The following is a 24,469-nucleotide window of genomic DNA, read 5'->3' on the forward strand; positions in this document are numbered from 1 at the left end:
CTCAGAATAAACAAGAAAAAAAACATCAATTCAATAAAATGACACAGTATTTTAGTGGTGAACTCTTTAAAACCTTTGTATACCTTTAAACCAGTAACCGGCACATGTCTAATACACATCAAAATTGAGTCCATCTGCAATGAAACCCTTCTTGAATTGCCGTTTCTGTTTTGTTCAGACGCGGGAGACCCTGCAGCAGGCCTTGGAGAGTCTTAACATGAACGGCTGCTCAGTAGAGGACCTGGGGCTCGACTTCACTCTGCCCGGATTCCCCAACATCGAGCTGAAGAAGGGAGGCAAAGATGTGCCAGTCACCATTCACAATTTGGAGGAATACCTCAGAGTACGCAACTAAATAACTCTGCATGTCTGTGTAGTCCCACTGCACGTTTCTAACCGGATACCCCTTTCATTTAACTAGTTGGTGGTCTACTGGACCCTCAATGAGGGCGTGTCCCGACAGTTCGAGTCTTTTAGGGAAGGATTCGAGTCCGTGTTCCCTCTTCATCACCTGCAGTACTTCTATCCTGAAGAGGTGAGTGCTTTGAGATTCGCCACTGATCTTTCCATTTCAATCTAGTTTTAGTATTTACTCGAATTTTCATTTCGCACAGCTGGATCAGTTACTCTGTGGTAGCAAATCAGAGTCCTGGGATGTAAAGACACTGATGGAGTGCTGCAGACCGGACCACGGCTACACGCACGACAGGTACGCCGTCACATGCTAATCACACGTATGTATTTCATTCACTCGAACAGAATAAATGAGATTTCGCTATTTTCCTCGTGTGTAGTCGTGCAGTGCGGTTCCTGTTCGAGGTGCTGAGCAGTTTCGATGCGGAGCAACAGAGGCTTTTCCTGCAGTTTGTCACAGGGAGCCCCAGACTTCCAGTCGGAGGTGAGAAATCGTATCCATCCTCGCTGCAGATTTTAACACTGCGACGCGTTCCCCGCTAACCTGTCTTTTCCTTCCAGGATTCCGGAGTTTAAACCCTCCTCTCACCATCGTTCGGAAGACGTTCGAGTCGACGGAGAACCCGGACGACTTTCTTCCTTCCGTGATGACGTGCGTGAACTACCTGAAACTGCCGGATTACTCCAGCATCGAGATCATGCGCGAGAAACTGTTGATTGCCGCCCGTGAGGGTCAGCAGTCTTTCCACCTGTCCTGATCTCACGTCCTGCACCCTCTCACTCAGAAATGGCCTTCAATCGACTCACTGCAGAACCACAGAAATCCTGACTTCTTCCTCTTTCGTTTTCCCACGTTTTCTTTTTTGTAAACACCCACATTGAGGCGAAATATGTACAGCCTACTTGTTTAAAAAAAAAAGCAGCTTGCAGAAACCTTAAACCATAGAGCGTAAGAGACTTCATTTTGAATCCGAACCGGAGGAAGGGGTGTTACGTGACATTATTTTTTTTTTTTTAAGAAACAAAATAAAGGAAACACAAAGGAGAGCAGATTATAAAATATATCAGTAGTTGAGAGATGTTCAAGCTTAAGGTTGGGGTGATGTTTTAAACTTATTGTGTCACATATAGGGGATGTTTTTCTCTCCTGGTGGATGACATCTTCACTGTGTGTTCCTATTGGGGAGGGGGCATCCATCAAGCAGGCAAGGGTTCCTATAGCTCCAAAGATCATTTGTACAGAGAAACATTTGCAGACACATTTGATAGACTAGCAGCCCCCTGTTCTGTATTATACCCCTCTGGTCTTGTCGCATTTTGGTTTCACTTTGTTCAATTTCTCTTTTTCCTCTCGTGTGTCGTTTTTCTTTTATTTGAGAGAGTTTTTGAACGTGTAAGAGAGAGAGAGAGAGTTCCAGTTGGTTGAATGCGGGTAGTGTTGGAAGCGTAGTATCTTTATTATTATAATAATATTATAATTATTATTATTATTATTGTTGTTTTTTTAACCCGAGTTGAAATAGTTTTCTGGCCAATATTTCACATCGAGCCTCTGCTCGTTGTTGAAAAGATCTATCTATCCATTGTGTTGGATAAAATAGACTCTTATATGGTTATAGTAGTGTGCCTCTGCTGGACTTCTGGGGACTTAATGATGGGCCTGCTGAAGTTGCTTGGCTGGTAAAGGCGGGCTTTAATCCCATTATGTAGCCGAGCACAAGAAATTCAGTTTAAAAGATTTGGCTGGTCTTATTTTATGGTTTCGTGGCCAGATTGCATTTCAAAAAAAAAAAGAGAAAAAAATCATTAAATGATATAAAGTTTATATGCAGTTTTCACACCCGGTTTGAGGTGGCTGCCTTTTTTGTTTTGAAATGATTTTTTATTTTCCGTTCCTGTTTTTTCCTCTTGCTGTAGTTTATTTTTGCACTGCTGGCTTGGAACAAACCGTGGTGTGCACTGCAGTCTGTGGCCAGGAGGAGGCGCCACTGTTTGCTCTCCTGCCCTCATTGTTCATGTGCTGGTTTCTAAGATCTGCAATAATTTACTGCATCAGGTTCATGTTTTTACCTGAACATAAATAAAGTAATTGTTTGACTCACTTTGTCCTCTTACTGACCCAGATCGTGTTTTGTGTGTGTGTTGGGGTGCTGAATGCAAGTCACATTTTACAATATTTATTTAGGACTTGGTGTTTGAGGTTTCATTATAAAACTTTAAACACTTACATTCTTATTCAGGAAATTGTAGCTTTTCTATCATAAAGATGTGGCCAAACATTACATTAAATAAACAATGGTTTGCTCTTGATGTAAAGTTTAACAACAATCATCAGGCCGCTGGCGCCCTCTGCTGATATATTTGTTATAATACATAATATACATAAGTTTATTGCTAATACATTTATTTCTGTACTTTAACAGGTTCACTAAAACAGTATGATTACTCACTTTTGATACTTTCCAAATCTATAAATAAATAAAATCTTCGGTAAATAAGAAAATAACCGTTATTGACAGCTCTAGAGAAAACATTTGAAAATGCACCTGCATTGATTTGCATTTTGTGATTAAATGTCAATTTTCCAGTAATATATTGCACATTTCTTGAAAATAATAAGCTATTAAAATACTTTCTTGTTGCCTTCTCCTGAAAACAATATTGCACATCGTCTGATATTGTGAGCTAGTGTATTCAATTCAGTTTTATTTATATAGCACTTTTCACAATTGTTTATTATTCCAAAGCAGCATGAAAAAGAAATGAAGAAAACACAGATTTCCCATTTTGTATGGTCAACTGTGTAAGTAAAATTCTTTCCTTAAGCTCAGAATGGCACAATACTGTAATATTGATTTAATATCTATTTATATGACAGATTAACACAATGGGCCAGTTGTTCAGAAAGTTTAATCTGGATCAAAATAATCCAGATTTGGAAATCCCATGTTTTGCAGGATCAGGTAAACCATTTCACTTTTGTCCTGGTTTTTCAAAGCAAAATTGGATTGGATCACCCTGATCCAGATACACACTTTTTCAGATCTGATAGCAAATCTGGATTAAATGAGATCACCTGTCAGTGTTGACTACCTATGTAAGAAACAGCAAGTAGTTTGGTTTGTATGGGGTCACTATGGGGTGGTTTCCCGGACAGGGCTTAATCCAGGACTAGGCCTTAGTTTAATTAGGAAATATAACTAGTTTTAACAAACATGTCTTACTAAAAACATTGCCTGTGTGCATTTTGAGGCAAAACAAAGGGCACTGGTGTATTTTAAGATATGTCAGTTCAAGTTGTTTTCAGTTTGGAGAGCTCTTAAAAATGTTTTAGTCTAGGACTAGTCTAATCCCTGTCCGGGAAACCGCCCCTAAGTGTTTTTACTTCAAAAGACAACAAAACAACACAACTGTCCCTTTTTATTTCAATTGAACATTTAGTCGGTTCTTCTGGCCCTCAAAAAATAAACATAGATTATACACAAACACATTGAAACATGGTAGTTTACATTTGTAGAAATGCCGGTTGTTAAAACTTGTGACTGTTTGGTTTCTGATGATTGTGATTTTAATGAATATACTGTACAGTGCCAAATGACAGTTAATGTTAATGATGACTTTTGTTCAAATTAAATGGTAAATATTTTAGTCTGAGGGATTTATATGGACATTTTCTTTCTTAATTCACTGGAAGGTTTAAATGCTAGCCCAATGTTATACTTTGAATACTTTATCATTAAACTGAACTGAACAAAATTTCAACAAACAAAGGATAAATGTATAATATTACATAATAGAAATATTGTATTGTAGACTAACTGAAGGTTTCTAAGTTTTAGTAACATTTTATTTGAAGTTTTATTACATTTTTGTTCCTGAAATCCACCCTTCTGATGGGATCAGAATAATCCTACTTTTTGGGATCAAACAAATCCCAATCTTACTAAAATGTTTTGAACAACCCATTTTAAAATTTTGATCTAATCCGACAGCCAAAATCCAAATGGATTACTTTTGAACAACTGGCCCCTTTTTTTAAATGTAACTTTTTATTTGTCAAAATATTGTTCAAAAAGATTTGCTTTGTTGGTTAGCTTATTTATAATTGCTTTAGTGCACTTATTAGTGATGAATTAAAATGTCTATGTCAGGCTAACCCTTCCCTTACAATGGGCTTGTTCGACTTAAAGGTATAGCGGAAGATTTTCCCAAATTATTTAAAAGAACCGCCCCTCGATATTTTTTAAAAAATGCTCCCGAGAGGGAACGCCTGTTAAACGCGTGCACGAGACAGAGAGAGAGCGTGCAGGAGCTAAGTTCTTCTCTTCGCTCTGTTTACAAGTTTCTGTCGGCATGTTTACCGTGTCTGTGCGGTTCGTGACTTGTGCCAGGGCTAGCATCGCAAATCATAGCTTACATCAACTTTTACCAGCAGTGATTTTAAATGGATTTCTCCAAATAGCATGACAAAATGTACCTTTCCAGAAGAAACTTCGCGTGGGAAGCCCAACCTGTCCTTTAGCTCACGCCAGCGTGTGAAATAGTCTCCCATAAACACTCTGGTCTTGTTTCTTTATTTATAGTCCTTTCTCTTCTTGTCATACAATTCGTAGACACTTTTTCTCTTGTGACCCTCAGACATTTTGAAAAAAACACAGTGAGAACGCGACCTTCAATGAATGGTTGAAACCGTAGCACAACACACATACACGTGAAAGTGCGCATGTGCAGAAGCAAACGTAGAGGCGAGCACGTGCGACGGTTATACTGGTGCGTTCCAGGCAGGTTTTTAAACCCGTGAGTTACGACTTCAAAACCACGACTCACGACCTTATGCGTTCCAGGCAGCCCGTAACTCGTGTTTTTACAACCTTCTACCGGTGAAAGTGCACTGGAACGGCAGTCAAACCCGTGACTTCCCACCCGTGAACTCGTACTAGATCGATGTACTCCCAGTTCAGAGTCGTGAGGCGTGGTTTTGAACTCGTGAGTTACGGGTTACGGGTTGCCTGGAACGCAGCATACGTCAACATATAATCAGAATGATTGATATCTGGGATGACCAATAACAGTGATGATCCACCCGGAAAACGAAAATCTTCCGCTATACCTTTAATGCAGTGCCACAAGAACCGACAGACGAAAGACGTCAAAGTAACGCGAGAGCGGTAAGAAATCATACGGAGAAGTCATAGATATATACACTAGATGTCGCCTTGGGGCTCTGAGCATGCGTCAAAACCGCCGCCATCTTAGAACAGGGGTCTTGTCATTGGAAGTATCTAGGTAAAGCAGCTATCTCCGCCTGTACTTCGAATTCATGAACGATGCCGGACTTTTGTGCTGCGCATGGATGAAAGGGCTACTAGCACTATGCATTACAGTTAAAAAAAGTAAATTTTCATAAAATTAAAACTTTTATTTTTTCCTGGACTAAACGCTAAATACATGTCTGACTGTTGAAACGAACCAAAAGAAAACAAAGAAAATCGCGTTCATGACGATTTATGGTGATTTTATTTCTGTTACACCATTGCCTACAATGACGCTGATGCGGGATTCCCCTGTTTCAAGATGGCGGCTCTGTTTGACACATTCGGTCCAATGAACTGCTGTAGCCAAGGCGACATCTAGTGTACATATCTATGCGGAGAAGTCTAATTTTGATTCGCTCTCGCGGTACGTTGACGTCACCCCCATGTTCTTACCGCAAAGCATGAAATTAAGTCTAATTTATCTGACAAGTAACATGTGAAACTCTGCCCGCTTTAAAAAAAAACTCAGACCAATCAAAATGGCTGTTACATGTCAACATGCAAGATAGATCAGTCATTGTGATTGGCAGTAAAAAGTTTAAGAGATGACGCTACAACCTTATTTGGCCCATTTAGCTGACTTTCGCCCCACTCACTTTCTATCAAGAATATTCAATGTCATCAGAACACATGGGAAAGTAAATGGAAAAAATAAACAATTATTGAAAAAATATAACAAAGGAAAGATAAGTCAAATATATTTATTTTTATTGTATTTATTAATACCGTTTTATTGCAAGACAAAAGAAATACAAATACAAAATCCAATACACAATAAAAAAGAATGAAATAAAAAAGAAAACAATAAATATCATCATAAGCCTTAATAAACTTGTTATTCTTATTATTAACAATGTGTTTAAGAGATTTTACAATAATACAATGTTTGCTTTATATATCTACTTTCTATATCTACAGTATTTTATAAGGTCAATGAGGTCTGGTCTGGTTTGCTCAGTCCTGTGTAGTGTCCAGCACTTTTAGATCCAACCCTAAGGAAGAAAAAGCAGGAAAATCTTCATTTAGTCAGTCATTATATGTATGATATAATCAAACAGAAACTCTGACTGAACCATGAGCTCCGTTGACTTCAACAACTGTTTTCAAACTTCATCTGAACCTCTGACTACTCTGTCTGTAACACTACCTGACGTCTGACAGCAGTGATGAACAGAAGACCCTGTCTGACTTCATTATGGATTAAACCATCTGTACCGTAAGATCTGCTGTAATGTGGGTCGATCAGCTGGATCACGTGCTAGACACTGTCTAATAATACAACGGCATGCTGAAGAGGTTTAAAGAGGAGAGCTGGTTAGTCATGATACACATAACTCAAGCATAACTAATCATTCTTATGTCATCATCATAGCATCAGATGACATAAGCGACATGACCTTTAAGTTCAAAGAGTTAAACATTTTGGGTTTGTCTTGTTTGTCTGTTCCTGCATGTGACACTCTCCCAGATTATTTCTGTCCATGTTTATCAACATTTCTCATTCACTCACCTCCTGATAAGTCAGGATTCACAAACAGGACTTCCTCCGACTCTGGATCCGGCAAACATCCGTTGACCATTTCAAAGAGGAGCACACCAAGAGACCAGACGTTGGCAGAGATGGCATGAAATCTGTTCGTCTCTGTGACCTCGGGTGGGCAGTACCCTCGGTTTCCTGTAAGTGAGACAGATTCAGAGTTTAGCCAAACTGTACAAGTGTCACATAATAAATAAGTTTCCATTACTGTGCTACAGGGACACAAAAAACCCAGCTCACCTACATACTGACTAATGTCATAGACATCTCTGGTAAACAGCTGACCACAACTGAAGTCAATTAACTTCAGGCCTAAAGTGCTGGTGATCAGGATGTTACCAGGATGGATGTCAGTATGAACGACACCGTGGTCAATGCAGTCTATTACTGCCTGCACCGCTTGACGCATTAATATACGCGCTATTTCTTCACATAACATCTCATTCTCTGTTATGTAATCATGTAAGGTTATGCAGGGCTGGGGGTACTCCATAACAATTGCTAGTTTCTCATCGTCTTCAAAACTTTCGATCATCTGGATTACATTTGGGCTTAAGGGAGGTTCACTCATCTTAACCATGAGTGCCACTTCTGTAATCAGAGGTTCAGAATAGCCAGGCTGGAAAAAACAGGGAAAAATGTTATCACTTTAATATATTCAGATGTCTTTATTCTCTACAGTATTTCAGTCAAGTCTCATGTTAGATACAGGTTTATTCATTATATTGTATCATAAGCTATTAAATAACTAAACATGTTTTGTCACTCACAATAGCAAGAGTACGGTCATCGCCAAGCTTGTGTATGAATTTGATGGCGACCTGCAAAGGATAAAAAACTATTAAAAACATGACCTTTAAACACATAACCATCCACAGTCTGTACATAGACAGATTTCCAAGTGCATAAAAGGGGAACAATGTTAAATTTGGTAAAAGTCTGCTACCTTTTGGCCATCAGATATACGTGTGGCCTCACAGACACTTCCAAAGCAACCTTCACCCAAAACATCCCCCACGTTATAGTAAGTCTCCACATAATCTGAAACACACACACATAACATAACACATGACAATACATTCGATATATACAGTACAGTACCTCTGCTTGTCTTGCATGAACCACCACTGACGCGGTTAATGTCTGCAGTTACTTTAAGTGAGGTGACATCAAACTGAAAACTAAAGCAATGATATTTAGACAATAAGCAGTAATAATGATCACAGACTCACCATCAAAACTTTCTTGATAAGATGGGGAAGTGTCTGGTTGCAGTGGAGGCACAAAAGGCTCCACTTTGGTACTGACGCAGGAGAGGAAGGTTCGCTCTATAGCCTTCCAGGTTCTCTTTACGATCCCCCACTTTCCTGCCTTCTTTTTGGCACATTGTTCTAAACACAAACAGTAAAGCATTAAAAACATCTCTGAATGATTCATTACAGGTGTTAATAATGACATCATCATTTCATCTTACCTTCTGGGCAGATCTCTGCCATATTCATGCCATATTCAAAGTCCAGGTATGCGGCTTCTGATGACTCATATGTCATCCCACTGGACCAACTGTCAGCTGATAAAGATCTTCTCTTCACAGCTCTACTAGATGCCTTCACGGCACTGTGAGCATCGAGACTTAAGGTCTCTATGGAACCTGATGGGGCATTCATCAGTTCTTCAACGCCTTTCCTGTGATCGGCACTGTCATCTAAGGAAGCGGACGCTATGTCCGATGTATTCAATACATGCGTTTCCTCAAATGAATCCGTGTAAGAAGTTTGATCAGCCATAGACCAAACTTTGGCTGAACTTTTCACTTGAGCCGGACATGCATCTGATGTATCCCCGACCCAGTAAGAACCTGAGTCCAAACTGTCCTCGGGGCTGGATGCATACTGGACAGACAGCCCTGAAGAAGATTTGTCCGGCTTCAGTGGAGGAACAATAGGTTTTACTTTGTTCCTCCGGCAGCTGAGGAAGGGGCGCGCTACAGCCTTGCAAGCTCTTTTGAAGAGCCCACGGATCCTTGCCCCCTTCCCCTCACGGCCTACTGAAACAAGAAGAACCAGACAGTAAACGGTTAAATCTCTCATCACAGATTAAGTGTAATAATCTCAATTAAATGTTATTTTATCTGCAACACTAAAAAATATACATATATACATAATGTTAGTTTTTAATTCCACAACTGATTCAGTCTTTCCAGAAAACACAATGACACAAAAAACTTTTTTCAGAATAAAACATCAAGATAGAAATAATGAAGCCCATTAATCTACATTAGATGAAGACGTTACTTTACATTTGTGTCTTATATGTGAACAGTCCATTTTAAAATGACACTGAAATACTTTGATATTTAAATACTTTTAATATATTTGAGACACAGATAAGCAGATCTGAATGAATGATAAACAGATGTAGTTCTCTTTAGTGTGTTAATCTATTAATAGTAAAGATCTTCTATTTAATATAAATGTAGTTCAGACATTCAGTTCATCTCACCTTTTGGGCTGTCGTCCACAGTGTCTATAAAACGTTCTCTCACAATCTTTCTTTCAGCGAAGAGCGATGAATCCTGTGACTGACAGGTGTTCAGATCAGGGAAACCATCGCTACAAACGCCGACCTTCAATCCATCAACAACTCCACCCTTGGTGTTGTTGAGGGTCAAACATGCTGAGGACATGAAGTTAGATAAGAGATCAAATGAGGGCACTTTTCTCTCTGAACCGCCAAATGTAAAAAGGTAAATAAATTATAAAGTCAAGAAAAATGTGAGCTAGGCGGCTCTTCTTAAATGTATGTGATATATGTACCAGCTAATGTATTTCTCATGGTTAACATAAACACTGCCTACAGCACAAACACGACGCAGGGGTGATTTTTTTCAAGACATGACTTTTTGGTTTAAAACAATAGAAAGGCATGCATTTACAGTATTAATAATGCTTAGTAACTGCTTAGTCGCTGATCAACCGAACACAATAAAGACATGATCTCTAATTTAATCTGCACTGTAAAATATTTACAGATTTTCACAAGACTTCCCCAAGACTCTGATTTTCTTACAATAAAATATTTACTTGTTTTACTTTAATATTACAGTAAGCTGGACCATCTGCTGTCATGACTGTACAATAAATGTATTTTAATTATATTGAGATCATCTTACCTTTTGGACTGTCGTCCAAGGTGTAAATAAAAGGTGTCTTAGACTTTCCATCGGGGAAGAGCGATGAATCCCGTGACTGATGGATGGTCAGATCAGGGAATCGATCACTACAACCACCGACCTTCGGTCCGCTGACACCTCTGCTCAAATTGATGCGACCCTCGGTGTTACTGAGGGTCAAACATCCTGAGGACATAAAGTTAAATATGAGATTAAATGAGTAAACACTTATGTTTGTACATTTCCTGCAATAGTGCATTTACACATAATTTATGTCATCAAAATAACACACAAGCAGTTTCCTGGACAGAGTTTACCCTGCTAAAAAAAAAACAATAAAACCATTACAGAAAATTCTAATGGTTTCCATTAAAATACCAATAGGAACCATTAGCTTTTACCATTAAAACCACTACACTGTAGTGTTTTGGGCCATATTCCATTAGAACCAATACAAGTCCCAATAAAACCAATTGAATCCCAGATAGCACACGTACGTCGCGGAGATGTCTGCGCGATGTCTTCTTTTTCGTCTGGAAGACGTATTATATAGGGCGTTTGCTCATCTGGAAGGCGTCGCCGAGACGTCCGACCCAGCTGTTTGCAAGACACCCAGCAGATCTTTACAAGATGTATGTTATTTAGAACGATGGCGAGCCGCCGTTTCCCAGATCTTTACAAGATGTTAGAACGGCAAGACGCTCTTTCACAGATCTTTAGAAGAGCTTTAAAAGATGCGGAGCCGCTCTTTTCCAGATGTTTAGAAGAGCTTTAAAAGATGCCGAGCCGCTCTTTCCCAGATCTTTAGAAGAGCTTAGAAAGACGGTAAGCCGCTCTTTCCCAGATGTTTGTAAGATTACAAGATCCCTCATTAACAAATTGAATTGCCCAAAACTACAGCAAATTATTTCTACACACATCTACACATGCATGCTGTGTCATCGATATTAAGTAATTAAAACACCATTTTCAATTGATCTTAAAGCAGTTATTGATTTTATAAAACACATTTATTCAAATTAAACAATGAAAACTTTCATTCATTTATCTTTAAATATATTTTTTACATGACAGTATGCGAAAACAACAACATATAAACATAACATATTTAAAATAATCAAAACCTTTCCGCGTCTGCTTTATTAATCTCCATTCTAAAATAAAACATTTCAAAAAATTACCAGGAAATAATCGTGAAAGGCTGTTCTTTCTATATAGCTTTAATTAGGATCTAGAAGATAAAATTACCCGAAAGTGTTGTTATTGTTAAATAAATTACGGATGTGCGTCTTTACGTCAAGGTCGTGATTCTACATAACAACATCCGCTTGACCTCGCAATGCCATGAAGAAGAAAGGCGTGGAACATTTGCTTAAGGTATGTAGTAATAATGCATTTAAATAATAAACTGTTTGGTGTGGGATCATTTCAATAATACCTTGAAATTGGGTTGATAACAGTTTTTCATGCTTTAATATTGATATTTCGCCCACCTGTCTGACGTTAATTTATTTTGATCGTTCATGTAACACGAGTACACGAGTTACACGAGTCTTGTGTAAGATTCTAGAAAGATATAGTGGCTTACTTTTTTTAAACGATCAGTATTATGGTTGATATTTGTATTGCACTTTTTAATATTTGTTTTTGCCCCCATTTTTCATTTCATGAGCTGAACTTAAATATTTTCTATGTCCCCAAAAGGCCTATTTCTCTCAAATATTATTCACAAATCTGTCTAAATCTGTGTTAGTGTTGCGTTTATAATTGTGGTTAGTGTGTGTGTAAGGCTCTGCCTGTGAAAACACAGCTAAAGTCTTTTTTGTGATGTACTGTTTTCTACATAAAATCATCCTAAACAATGAAAAGAACATTTTGTAAAAATATCTTATCTTTAATATTGGCTGAGTAAGATTCTTTGTATAAACCCTCAGTCTGTTAATTTTGTCTCCCGCCTGTCAAGATCTTCAGCAGATGTTTGAGAAAAAAAATCATCATCCTCTTCGTCACTCTTCATCCGTATTTGGGGTAACAAACACCTGCTTCCCACAAGAGACTGGACCTCTGAAGTCAGGTGGTTAGTCTTTATTTGCATTCATCCTAGTACCGTCAAGACTGCCTTTTTGCAGCTGCAATAGCAAAGATAAATGAATTAGGAGTGTAGCTTTTAAAATGCTTTTACTATTAAATGCATTATTTTGATTTATTTAAACTTAAGAATCAAATAGGTGTGTAGTTTAGGTAAAATTCTTATAACTGCATTTGTCTGTTTCAGATGTAACCAAGTATAAATTTACTGGTACAATGTTAGATGGATCATCAGACCTGCACCTTCCTTGAACATGTTGGTAAGGTAACACTTCATCTGAGTAAATGATGATGCTTTTTTATAAGAACTTTTTATAAATAAATATTATTATTGTGTTTTTTAGGTAACTTACTCTGTATTTGTTCACGGTGGTCACCCCAGGGTTTCAGGACTCAAAACGAGTGCTCTATGGATTGAACATAAAATGTAGTATAAACAAGTGTTAATGTGTTTAAATGCCACTAATAATGTGTTTCTGTTTTCTTTCTCATTATGCTAACAAACGCTCTTTTACCCCTCATGTTAGGTGGATCAACACTCCAACCATCTGCATTAGGGACTGAAAAAAGGATGCCCTCTGTAGCTGGGAATGTTAGATCAGGTAATTTGCATTTGATATATTTTTAAAGACACACACACTAATGCTGCTTGTACACCACCAGCGACTAGCAACACAATCTCGTTAATTCCAATGGAAGCTTTGCCCCATTCAGCAACATGAGCAACTGTGACCATTGACAACAGGAAGTGGGCATGTCCAGCTATGCCACAACTTTGAGTAAAGTTCAACTTGATGAAGGACTTTTGGGAGAAACTACCAATGAGAATGAAGCAGTGAAGTTCATGTCATCACTCTTTTGTCATTTACTGAGAGGATTGTTACTCATTTGTTTGTAGTTTTTACTAGGACAACCAGAATTGGGAACGCCTTCTGATAAACTCATTAAAAGAAATGGCTGACACACAGTGACTAGGTTGTTGGCGGTGTGAATGCAGCATAAGGCCTTAAACTGTCTGTGGCAAATATTTTTAGCACTTAAAATAAATAGGAGTGCTGCTTTTAAAGGAAAACACCACAGTTTTTCAATATTTTACTATGTTCTTACCTCAACTTAGATAAATTAATACATCCCTATTTTTCATCAATGCATGCACTTAATATTTGTACAGCGCGTCGTGAATGTGTTAGCATTTAGCCTAGCCCCATTCATTCCTCGGCGCGCAGTAACATCATCACTCCTGACAACTCCCCCTCTTTTAAGTTTGAGTGAGAGGTGGAATAATCAGGAGTGATGATGTTACTGTGCGCCGAGGTCGAAGTGCTGCAAACTTAGTGCTCTTTTGCCATACAATATAGTTCTCATTTTTATCCGCTTAAAAAATTGCCACATTTTATTTTGTGCCACCATACTTACTCGTGTAACTACTTATGTAACAGTCTTTAAATAGGGAAAACGGGTTGGGTGGCTTCTAAATTCATCCCTGTTTGGATCCTAAGGAATGAATGGGGCTAGGCTAAATGCTAACACATTCACAACGCGCTGTACAAAGATTAAGTGCACGCTTTGCAAAAAGATGGGTAAGTATAAATTCGTCTAAAGTAAAAACATAGTAACATTTTGGAAAGCGGTGGTGTTTTCCATTTAAAGGGATAGTTCACCCAAAAATGAAAATAATGTAATTAATGACTCACCCTCATGTTGTTCCAAACTTGTAAGACCTCCGTTCATCTTCGGAACACAGTTTAAGATGTTTTAGATTTAGTCCGAGAGCTTTCTGACCCTCCAAAAAATGTATGTGCTGTATACTGTCTCATTTCCAGAAAGTTAATTAAAACATCATCAAAGTAGTCCATGTGACATCAGTGGGTCAGTTAGAATTTGTTGAAGCATCATTAATACATTTTGGTCCAAAAATAACGATTTATTCAGCATTGTCTTCTCTTCCGGGTCTGTTGCGAATGCGCGTGCACAGTGGCGCTGCTGACGTGTTATCCTCAGACATGTTTGCGAAGATTGTTTTGTTTACAGCGTCTCCCTCAGACTGTAAACGAAAAAAAAAGCTTGGGTGCACCAGATAACACGCCAGCAGCGTCGTACGGCAGCAGTGTCATGCACACGCTTCACAACAGACCCGAAAGAGAAGACAATGCCGAATAAAGTCATAATTTTTGGACCTAAATGTATTTTTGATGCTTCAACAAATTGTAACTGACCCACTGATGTCACATGAACTACTTTGATGATGTTTTTATTACCTAACTGGACATGAACAGTATATCGTACATACAGTTTTAATGGAGGGTCAGCAAGCTCTCGGACTACATCTAAAATATCTTAAACTGTGTTTCCGAAGATGAACGGAGGACTTTAGGGTATTATTTAAATAAACTAAAAGAAAAACAATCCTTAAATGGTTACTAAAATTGAGGTCAGATTTTTGAAAACTTACTGTCTTGATGGTCATCCAAAGTTCTCGGTACAGAAAATCTGTTTTGTATGGATCAGAGTTAGACATTGTTATGATATATATATCAATGTAATAGCAAGTGTTATGTGGTTTTTGAAAATGCTGTGAAAATGAAAAAAAGCTATTTGTTTATCCACTATGCTATCAAATGCTCTTTTACCTTGCATGTTAGGCGGATCAACATTCCATCCATCTGCATTAGGATCTACCTTAGAGACACTCACTGGAGCTGTAAATGGAAGCCGGTAAGATGCACAACCCATCAAGCCTTTGTGGGGAACAAGGTTTCTTGTAGAATTCTTAGACTAGCAATTTTTGTGTGAGAACTTTAACATGATAGAAATTGTTAAACTACAAATACAGTATGGTCAACCATGAAGCCATCTGAGTCTATATTGTCTGAGAGAAATTTTACTCAAGAATCTGCATATTGCTATAGATATGCAGAGTACTTATCTCGAAACAGTCGTAAAATATTAATGTTTTTTGTTTTGTAGGTCACTTACTTTGCATTCGTCCTTGGTGGTCACCCCAGGGTCTCTAGAGTGAAAATTACTCAATCTATGGATTAAACAGAAAATTTAGTTTTATGAAGTGGTATGTTGTCTTTAAATGCCATTAAAAATGTGTTTCTGGTTTCTTTCTCATATTAAAAAATACTCTTTAACCTGCCCACTGGATCTGGGAATGGTTAGCTGCATTTTTTACATTTACAAATAAACACACTAAATCCTAGGCTTGGACCTGCCTTAGGTTTTAGCATCCAGATTAACTAGGGGTGCTGATTTTTAAAGGAACACACCCACATTTTTGGAATTTAGCTTATTCGCAGTATCCCCCAGAGTTAGATAAGTCCATACATACCATTCTCATATCAGTGCGTGCTGTAACTCTGTCTGACGCAGCCCCTGCTAGCTTAGCTTAGAACAAAAGACTGGTAGTGAATTTGACTATACAAATCACAACACATAAATAGGAAATTTTTTGCGTTATTTTGTCATGTTTGGAAGCAGTATGCTAGCTGGAGCCATTCACTTCCAGTCTTTGTGCTAAGCTAAGCTAGCGGGGGCTGCATCAGACAAAGTTACAGCACGCACAGGGATGAGAAAGGTATGTATGGACTTATCTAACTCTGGGGGATACGGTGAATAAGCTAAATTCCCAAAATAAGGGCGTGTTCTTTAAGGATTTAGGGGTATTTTTGAAGTTAAATGAAGCCGTTTTACTTTTTAAACTGTCTCTTTTATAAGGACTTACTGAATTTCTTTTTTCAGCAATTTGGGACATTCCTCCAGTTGTCGGCAACTTTGTGAAAAAGGCTGGAAACTAAAATGCAGGTACTGTTTCATTCTTTTGTTTTTTACAGCTATGAAAAATGTGTTATTAATTGTACTGTCTATTAATTAATAATTTAATACAGTGTAACTGATTCTGCTTACCTGACTCATGCAGAATTCTGGCCTGGTGTTTGGTCCGTGCTGTCTTTGACTCTTGCATCTCCATCATCCTGACCCTCTTTAGCAGCCTGTCCATGTATTTATTCGGAGGCCACCATGAGCACCCATCTGCATAATATGACTTTGTTACTCAGTTGTCCATGCTCCTACAAATTCTACATTTTTTGTAAAGCTGCAACAAGTTGAAACCCTATAATTATTAATGTTTGATTTTGAATTATGTAATTCAAATACATGAATAAGTAACAAAAGCAGAAATCTATTAAGACATTACCTTTTTGTTGTTTGTTTACTGATCTATCAATCCTTTTGCATTCTCATAATTGATCATCATAACTTGGTATACAGTGGATGTGTGGCTGTAGATAACTTTCTGAATTCAATTCAAAAAGGCAAAAGTTAATAAATGCTAAATTGGTCAAATATACATTGTTGTATTTTCACCATTTTGATCTTATTTAGGCATTTCATAACTTGAGAGGGAAATTTACGTATACTGATGTTTCAAATCAAAGATTAATTTATTAATGACAGCTAATCATTGTATAAAGATTTTTATAACAATATTTATTTATATAATATCAATTTAATACATTTATTTCGTTACACCTACATCACTGAGCGCAAGGGAGTGCAGCCAACAAATACATTCAGGTGTGTTTGACTTAACACCGAGATGCGCAGACAGCACGTGGTATGACATCAAAGTACCGCGAGAGTTTTGGGAAAGCCCCGGAAAAGGTTTGAACTCGCGGTACTTGATGTCACGATCGGTTTGCGCGTAGATCAGCATGAAGTCGAACACATCTGAAAGATGTGTGGGCTGCCTGCACTCAACGTTGCGTTAATTCAGTAGAGTGTAACCTCAATCGGTTTTTGCAGCTTCTGGGTGTCGTGTCGAACGATCACAGAACGATTTTTTGTTCTTTTCCATCTCGATTTTTAACTCCTTAAACTAGTAGGATGTTCCAACGGGTGAAGCAACAGTGCTTCAGTGACGGAGTTTCAGTGTGGTAAGTTAACCATTTAAACAGAAAATATGTTATGCATGCATGTAAGTTAGTCGACCTACAGAATTATCGTCTTAATTATCGCGTTCTATACGCGATTAAAAGCTTATTAACGTTTAGCAATACAATGCTATTCTGGCCGCTGCGAAGTCCCGAAGCCACGTTGTAACGTTAACTTTATATGTTACGCATTGGTGGGGATAAACCAGCCAGTTTAATAGAGTTATTAAATGTCTCAAACCTTTCCCGCCCTGTAACGTTACGTTAAAATGGCCCTTATACGGATAACGTTACTGTCAGTCAGACCTTAAACCACTCAAAACCGTTAACGTTGTTCTATTGGAGTGGTTCGATAATTGTATTTATTAATTGTCTCAGTTATATTAGTTATATCTGTTCTTTAATTCGTATTTCTAACAATTAAAACCCAGTAATGACAAGCTATACTTACCAAGATTTTGACGATCAAACTGACAGAAAAACTAACTAAAAGCAGACTATTAAACCAAAAACATACTATTACAAAGTGAAGAGGAATGTGTACAAATTTGATTATTTACAGGTTATTAATGATGTTATTTGCGACAAAAAAGTTAAGGGTAATCGAGCAAATAACGGTCTTCTGGTAAATATTGTGGTCACGTGATGGCCTTGCGACATATAAGTCGTTTCCGGTCGTTTCTCAACCGCACAGCTGCGTCCTTTTAAAATTATTTTTTATATTTTTTTAAATAATAAGAAATACAAGTTCAGTCAGGGGGTACATTATACATATATAAAATAAAAATAAATAATGATCCGTCCTTTTTTTTTTTTTTTTTTTTTTGAAAAATGCTCCGTCCTAGAAGGCTGCATGTCTCGGCTGACACGTTTTATGCATTTCATGCTGAATTTGTTTCATTTATAAAAGCCCTTAAAGCAATTAAGAAGAAAAATGCAACTAGTCTTTTGTCCATAATATGTGAATATGATTTAGAAGAAAAACCCTAGCCCCTTATTATTATTATTATTTTTTTTATTATTTTGCATTTAATTATTATTTAATTTATATATATATATATATATATATATATATATATATATATATATATATATATATATATATATATATATATAATTTTTGTGTATGTGTATTGTTGTTTAATGTTAACAACTATTATTATTGCCTTATTGTTTGTACATGAATATTGTTTAATAAAAAAAAGTCTCGGCTGCCACGTCATCAAGCATCGTCGAGGAACATCTCAATCTGCTTGTTTTCTCTTTTTTTTTATTACAAAATGTTCAACTGTCCATGTTGTAAAGACAGTTGATACATGACTTTTATTCACTGTACAGTATTGGATTTTTTTTGGTGATGCATTGCTAATTTTCAACTTCTCTCTTTAAAGTTTTCATGCCATGACCACTGGGGCGGAAACCATGACGTTGCCTTGGACTTCAAACTAAACCATCTCATTCTGGCTTTTTTCTAACCTCGAAATCTCAGAAGGACAGGTCTAATGGCCTCCATAGGATGCAACCTTGCATTTGAGAAACACCCATAGAACGGTCAACTTACCCCATACTCTAACCTGAATGCAGGGATCATAAAACTTTATCTTTTACCTTAATTGTTAGATGGGTGTTGATACCAAACTTTTTTTTCTCGTCTACCCAGGAGAAAGTCATGGGTTCTGCTGCTGAGGTTGTCATAAAGCATGCTTTTTTCCATTTGTTGCATTTGGCAATATTATCAAAAGATTCTGAAAGAAATAAGATAATTTTCAAAGCATTAACATGAATATGAAAGTCATTAATGACCATCTTTTATTATTGTTTATTTACAGTGTCTTTTATTCTGCTTACCTGACTCATGCAGAATTCTGGCTTGATGTTTGGTCCACCTGTTAGCTGGCTCTGGTGCTTGGTAGTCTTCTCAAACCTCTGAATCAAGGCCACCATGAGAGGCCTTCTGAAGACCATCATTACGCTGCAGATCCAGTGGTCTTTACTATGAGGTAAATCTTTTTTAACTGCAGCATTGAGCGTTATGTGCGCGGTTTATGCGCACTGAATGCCTTTTGCCCTCTCCTGCAACATGCATTTTTTAAGGAGCGCTAAGAGCGGAAAAGCACCCGACGTCATTTGTGTCTTTCCTTTGTCCAATTGAATATGGGGAGAGGCGGGCCTTTCGTTGTAGGGACCGATGTTTACAGTTATTTGAAACAACCGTACTTCAGTCACTTACTGTCTCCTGTGTGTTTATGCACCTCTCACCTTCGTTCAAAGTCAGTGCAAGCATCCTCTTTTTAAAGTTTCTGCTTATATGACAGTTAACAGCAAAAGAGCGCTCACGCTTCAACATTTGATTGACAGGACAGCAGCCTCGGTGGTTGCCCTGCAATATAAAAAGCTGCACTGCTTTTTATAAAGTGACCAAATCAAGGTGCACCTTGCGTTTCCACATCTTTAAAAAGCATTTGGTGTGATTGGCCCCCAACAAGGGTTTTTTCTGCCGCTTTTTATTTTTTCAGCTTTTGCCTTGATATTGTATTTTACATTGGTAAATGCCTATGGACATTGGCTACTAGCGTTCTGCATGTGTAAATGCACATCGATGCGAACAACGACGCAAACGTGTAAATGAAAAGTGGCACATAGCCTACTGTGTAGAGGCATTGGGGTAGGTCTGACTAAATCAGCCTTAATGACAACTGCATCAGTCTTCAACTTTTACACAGATAAACACTCACTTTGTCTATCCAGACCTCAAGGTTAGAGTTCAAACTGATTCAGATAGTTGGTTTTGTTCATTTTCTAAGTCTTTTGTTGATATTTTAGTCCTGATTGATTATGACAGATTTGTTACACCATTATCTGTCAAAATGACAGCCAATAAGAAAGTTTAATTCAACCTCTGGTTGTAAAGCAGATTTTGAACCAGTCTTCTTAAATTGTGTCACTAGCCTACCACAATCCCTGTGCACCAGCTATGGAAAGTGTAGACCAAACTTCTGCCTCCACCTATGAGTCTCTTCCCACATAAAGTAATTAATGCAGTCTTACAAATGAAAGTTTTTTTTAAGGTACATTATTTTAATTACCAAATGATTTCTCGGATGAAATGGATAAAAATACATTATTTTATTTTTCATTTATGACAACTGGTTGTAGCTGCATGAACTATAAACCAATGCAGCTATTTTGGATACAAGATAATGCGCCTCAGGTCACACAAATCAAACACAAATAGTTGTTATACACAGTGTGTACAGTCAGTCATTCAAATTGGATATACACAAAAATCAGATTTAAACTGACAGTGTAAACATAGTCTATGAGATCAATGAGGGGTCAATGGATCTAGTTCAATCAACGCCCTCACCATGCTCTCCCAGCTTTAGGTGCTTAGACCTGTTTTTCTAATCAAACAATACAAGGACAGATGTTTGGGTGTTATTGCCTTCATGGCATGAAAGATTAAAATCTGCATTTAAACCCAAAGGGGATATGATCTTTAAATAAAATTGCCTGTCATTTTATTGATTACAACCATAATACTGAACAACTTTAATGGTCCCGTTTTTCCTGTGTTTTTGAGGCTTTGGTTGTGTTTACAGTGCGCAATATAACATGTGTTCATGTTTCACATGCGGTATTTTTCACACAATATACTTATCTATATAGTGCTTTCACTGTCCTAAAAACAGGCTGGTGTCTTCTTTGTCCTATGAAGTCCCTCCTTCAGAAATACGTAACGAGTTCTGATTGTGTAGCTTGTTTAGTGCAGTGGTTTTCAATCTTGTCCTAGGGCAGTGGTTCTCAACTCCAGTCCTCGGGACCCACTGCTCTACACATTTTGTATGTCTCTTTTATCTGACAGACTCAGTTCAGTTCATGGAATCCTAACGAGCTGATGATCTGAATCAGGTGTGCTAAATAAGGGAGACATGCACAATATGCAGAGCAGCGGGTCCCGAGGACTGGAGTTGAGAACCACTGTCCTAGGGGACCCACTGCCCTGCACATTTTGCATGTCTCCCTTATCTAACACACCTGATTCAGATGATCAGCGCATTAAGGGACAGATCCATGAACAAAACTGGGTGTGTCAGTTAAGGGAGACAAACAAAATATGCAGAGCTGTGGGTCCCCTAGGACAAATTGAAAACCACTGGTTTAGTGTGTTGTGATTTGACAGCAGCTTAGCTTAGCCAGAGCGGAGTTTAGTCAAACACACTTGCTTTGATATCATTCAACCGGGAAGTAAAGGGCTGTAGTCCAAACCGGCCGTTCGCTGTATTGAAAGGGGAATTCTCTTAAAGATAATACATCGCCTGGCTGGCAGTGAACTTTGAGCTTTATCATTTACAGGTATTATTTATGCTATTACAGCAACATTACACACTACCTAAAGTTTGAAATATGCGATCAGGAAAAACGTGACCTTTAATGTTTAAGTATTGAGAAAGAAATGAATTCTTACTGTGGTGGAGATAGTGAAAACTCTTACAAAGAGAGTCATTTTGGGTGTTTTATTTAAAGACCATGTCCCCGTTAAGCCTGACTACGTCAGACTTCGTACTTCCGCTCAAGCAAAGTAGCAGAGAATGGTATTACCAGGCTAGTCCTTTGGGTTTAAATGAAGATTTTGATCTTTCATGTTTTTAATATTTTGGTTTTTCTTTGGGTGCAATTTATATAAATGAAATACTTTGTCTGATGTGATAATGTTCTCATTGCGTTCTTTTGTTACAGATAGAACTGAACTGGAGTCTGTGAACTAATGCTGTGTTCGAGACAACTTGGATGTTTGATATTATTGACCTCAAACCCATAAGAAGTCTGGAACAGTAAACAAAGTTGAGAATCCGACCTCTCAACTTGGGACAGATCGATCAACAACGACCTCAACGAGATGCGTCATTTGACATTGCAGACAAGGTGGTGGCTAGCCTTTCACAGCCTTACATGAACCGCAAACAAACTTTAAACTATTTTTACAGCACATAATATTTATGAACATGAATGTTAAATTATCCAGTAACCGTTTTCTGCCATAATTGGCACAAGAGCACAAACTTCTCCTGGCGTCTCATTATGTGGTAAACACGCAAATGTGATATGTGATTGACTGGAATGCATTGAGGTCAGAGGTAGGATATTTAATGACATAACATCAGAAATCCGAGTTGTCTGTAACACTGCACAATATTTCACATAATTGTCACCACCTGATTATCCTCCCATGTTTTTAACACAACCATTGATTGGTCAAGCGGATGAAGGCAGCAAGCAGAGAAATTTGTCCTTTGTATCTCTCAAAAAAAAGGAAAAAAAGAAATCTATATTTAATGTTAAAAAACACTTACTGTGTTAGATAACTGTGCTCTTGGAAGTCAGCTTAAGTTAACAAATGGCAATGTTAATGAAAAGTTCATTTTTGTCACAGTTGCAAATTAACCACCACACTGAATATGAAGAATAGCCAGAACTGTGGTATTAAGCTAGCCCTAAAATGTTGTGAGAATCTTGATGTATTGGACACAGGTGTGTAGTATCTGTTATATATTGACGGTTGACAGGTTTGTTTGCATGTAATTGCATTATTATTAATTTGGGGTTGATAGTCCAATGTTGATTTGAGAGAAATATTTTTTTCTTTTTCTTTTTAGATCCTTTCTCTTTTTTTATGCAGCTCTTAAGGATGAACCACCCTGATCTACTAAGATGCACAGATTCAACTCTGGCCCAGCATCATCCCCACACCTCATCTGCCATCAATTTAATTTAATGTCTGTCAATTGCAAATGCTATTTCAGTTATATTACAACTTAATATTAACTTTACTTTGAGACTAGTATTGTGTAAAGCTGGGGTTTCCAAACTTTTCATTTTAAAACCTATTAGACAAGTATAATCTATTCTAGACCCACTAAAATATTTTTAAATATAAATTTTTTTAATGGGGTAAAACACATTTGTTCTCTTTCAGTGGAGTCATTTTATTTTCATAATATTTCATAATGTAAAGCAGTGGTTCTTAACGTTATTCCTCGAGGCCCATTGCTCTGCACATTTTGTATGTCTCTTTTATCTGACAGATTCAGTTCAGTTCATTGAGATCTCTTCTAATGAGCTGATGATTTGAATCAGGTGTGTTAAATAAGAGAGACATACAAAATGTGCAGGGCAGTGGGCCTCGAGGAATAACGTTGAGAACCACTGAAAAGTAAATATAAGTTTATTTGCAATACCAAAAATTTTATGGTATATTCTTTCAAAACCATTGTCATTGTTAATTATTAATTGGCCAAACTGTTGTTGCATCATTAAGGTGTGCAACACACCTTAACCTACTGTGTGAACGACAAGTGGGTCCTCCTGACCCACAGTTTAAAATCCCCTGGTGTACTGAATGTTGTATTGTAATTAAAGTCGCATCAAAGTCTTGTGTAACAGTCTCCAATATTTGTGATTATATGCACAGTGTCACATGGTACTTTCAGCACTTACTGCATCACAGTTTTTTTAATGCATTAATTTTTAGGTTTATTATAAATTCATTCATTTTTAAAGAATTCCTTCTTTATGTAGAACATGCAAAGTCTAAAATGTAAAGTGTCATGACCAGCTCTGGGTCTTGTGTAGTGATTAAATGAACAGGTGGTAAATGTCATAGCTTTGCAGTATATTGGGTAGGAGGCTCTGGATGTAAAGAACATTCAGCACATAGGTTTCATAAATTTAATTTGGTAAACAAACTTTTCAGAACAATTCATGCTGTGATGCTGGATAATACCTGGTCAAATTAATACATGTATAATGTGTTTCAACATTGTATAAGGTTTCTTCATCTATACAGACATCTGTTAGAGAACGGTGCAGAGACTGCTTATCTATTATTGGTTACAGTATATTTGTTAAAATGTTGCCAGTGAGATTATTTTCGTGCACAAGGTACTTTCTTTGAGAACCTTTATGTGTTTTATTCTGCACTTAAAGCATAAACGCAATTTAAATG

The 24,469-nt window shown here is 37.5% G+C and overlaps 2 protein-coding genes and 3 long non-coding RNA genes across 12 annotated transcripts in view; 3 read left to right on the plus strand and 2 right to left on the minus strand.

Moving 5' to 3' along the window:
- trip12 (thyroid hormone receptor interactor 12) overlaps nt 1-2,515 on the plus strand; it is a 44,424-nt gene extending 41,909 nt beyond the window's left edge. For all 4 annotated transcript variants that reach the window (XM_065265114.1, XM_065265117.1, XM_065265118.1 and 1 more), the window contains 5 exons: nt 179-343; nt 422-535; nt 615-709; nt 795-898; nt 976-2,515. In XM_065265114.1, coding sequence (XP_065121186.1) covers nt 179-343; nt 422-535; nt 615-709; nt 795-898; nt 976-1,172 — 675 coding nt within the window. In that variant the 3' untranslated portion in view covers nt 1,173-2,515. The remainder of the gene's footprint in view (nt 1-178; nt 344-421; nt 536-614; nt 710-794; nt 899-975) is intronic.
- Nucleotides 2,516-6,613: 4,098 nt separating this feature from the next.
- LOC135746457 (uncharacterized) lies at nt 6,614-10,816 on the minus strand. The gene is made up of 9 exons (XM_073815666.1): nt 10,439-10,816; nt 9,769-9,942; nt 8,741-9,313; nt 8,499-8,657; nt 8,213-8,307; nt 8,037-8,087; nt 7,507-7,885; nt 7,240-7,404; nt 6,614-6,721 (listed from the first exon to the last, which is right to left on the minus strand). The coding sequence occupies exons 1-9, from the start codon at nt 10,695-10,697 to the stop codon at nt 6,684-6,686; spliced, it is 1,893 nt and encodes a 630-aa protein (XP_073671767.1). The 5' UTR covers nt 10,698-10,816; the 3' UTR covers nt 6,614-6,683.
- An 892-nt stretch (nt 10,817-11,708) lies between these two features.
- LOC135746437 (uncharacterized) lies at nt 11,709-16,572 on the plus strand. Its single transcript, XR_010531561.2, has 9 exons — nt 11,709-11,815; nt 12,402-12,512; nt 12,714-12,786; nt 12,871-12,953; nt 13,054-13,128; nt 15,169-15,241; nt 15,494-15,593; nt 16,271-16,333; nt 16,449-16,572. It is a non-coding gene; the product is annotated as an uncharacterized lncRNA (long non-coding RNA).
- On the minus strand, nt 12,428-18,030 carry LOC135746439 (uncharacterized). Of its 3 annotated transcripts, none has more exons than XR_010531565.1 (8): nt 17,915-18,030; nt 16,728-16,826; nt 16,436-16,561; nt 15,503-15,557; nt 15,157-15,225; nt 14,979-15,016; nt 12,880-12,933; nt 12,428-12,567 (listed from the first exon to the last, which is right to left on the minus strand). It is a non-coding gene; the product is annotated as an uncharacterized lncRNA (long non-coding RNA). The 3 variants fall into 3 exon arrangements; XR_010531564.1 differs by lacking the exon at nt 17,915-18,030 and adding an exon at nt 17,705-17,888; XR_012337356.1 differs by lacking the exons at nt 14,979-15,016; nt 17,915-18,030 and adding an exon at nt 17,705-17,888.
- On the plus strand, nt 17,144-23,523 carry LOC135746438 (uncharacterized). Of its 3 annotated transcripts, none has more exons than XR_010531563.2 (4): nt 17,144-17,466; nt 18,855-19,463; nt 22,204-22,389; nt 23,121-23,523. It is a non-coding gene; the product is annotated as an uncharacterized lncRNA (long non-coding RNA). The 3 variants fall into 3 exon arrangements; XR_012337355.1 differs by having other exon boundaries at nt 23,144-23,523; XR_010531562.2 differs by having other exon boundaries at nt 17,148-17,466; nt 22,204-23,523.
- Nucleotides 23,524-24,469: the final 946 nt, after the last annotated feature.

The sequence above is a fragment of the Paramisgurnus dabryanus genome, chromosome 9 (assembly GCF_030506205.2).
Source record: "Paramisgurnus dabryanus chromosome 9, PD_genome_1.1, whole genome shotgun sequence".
Taxonomy (NCBI): domain Eukaryota; kingdom Metazoa; phylum Chordata; class Actinopteri; order Cypriniformes; family Cobitidae; genus Paramisgurnus; species Paramisgurnus dabryanus.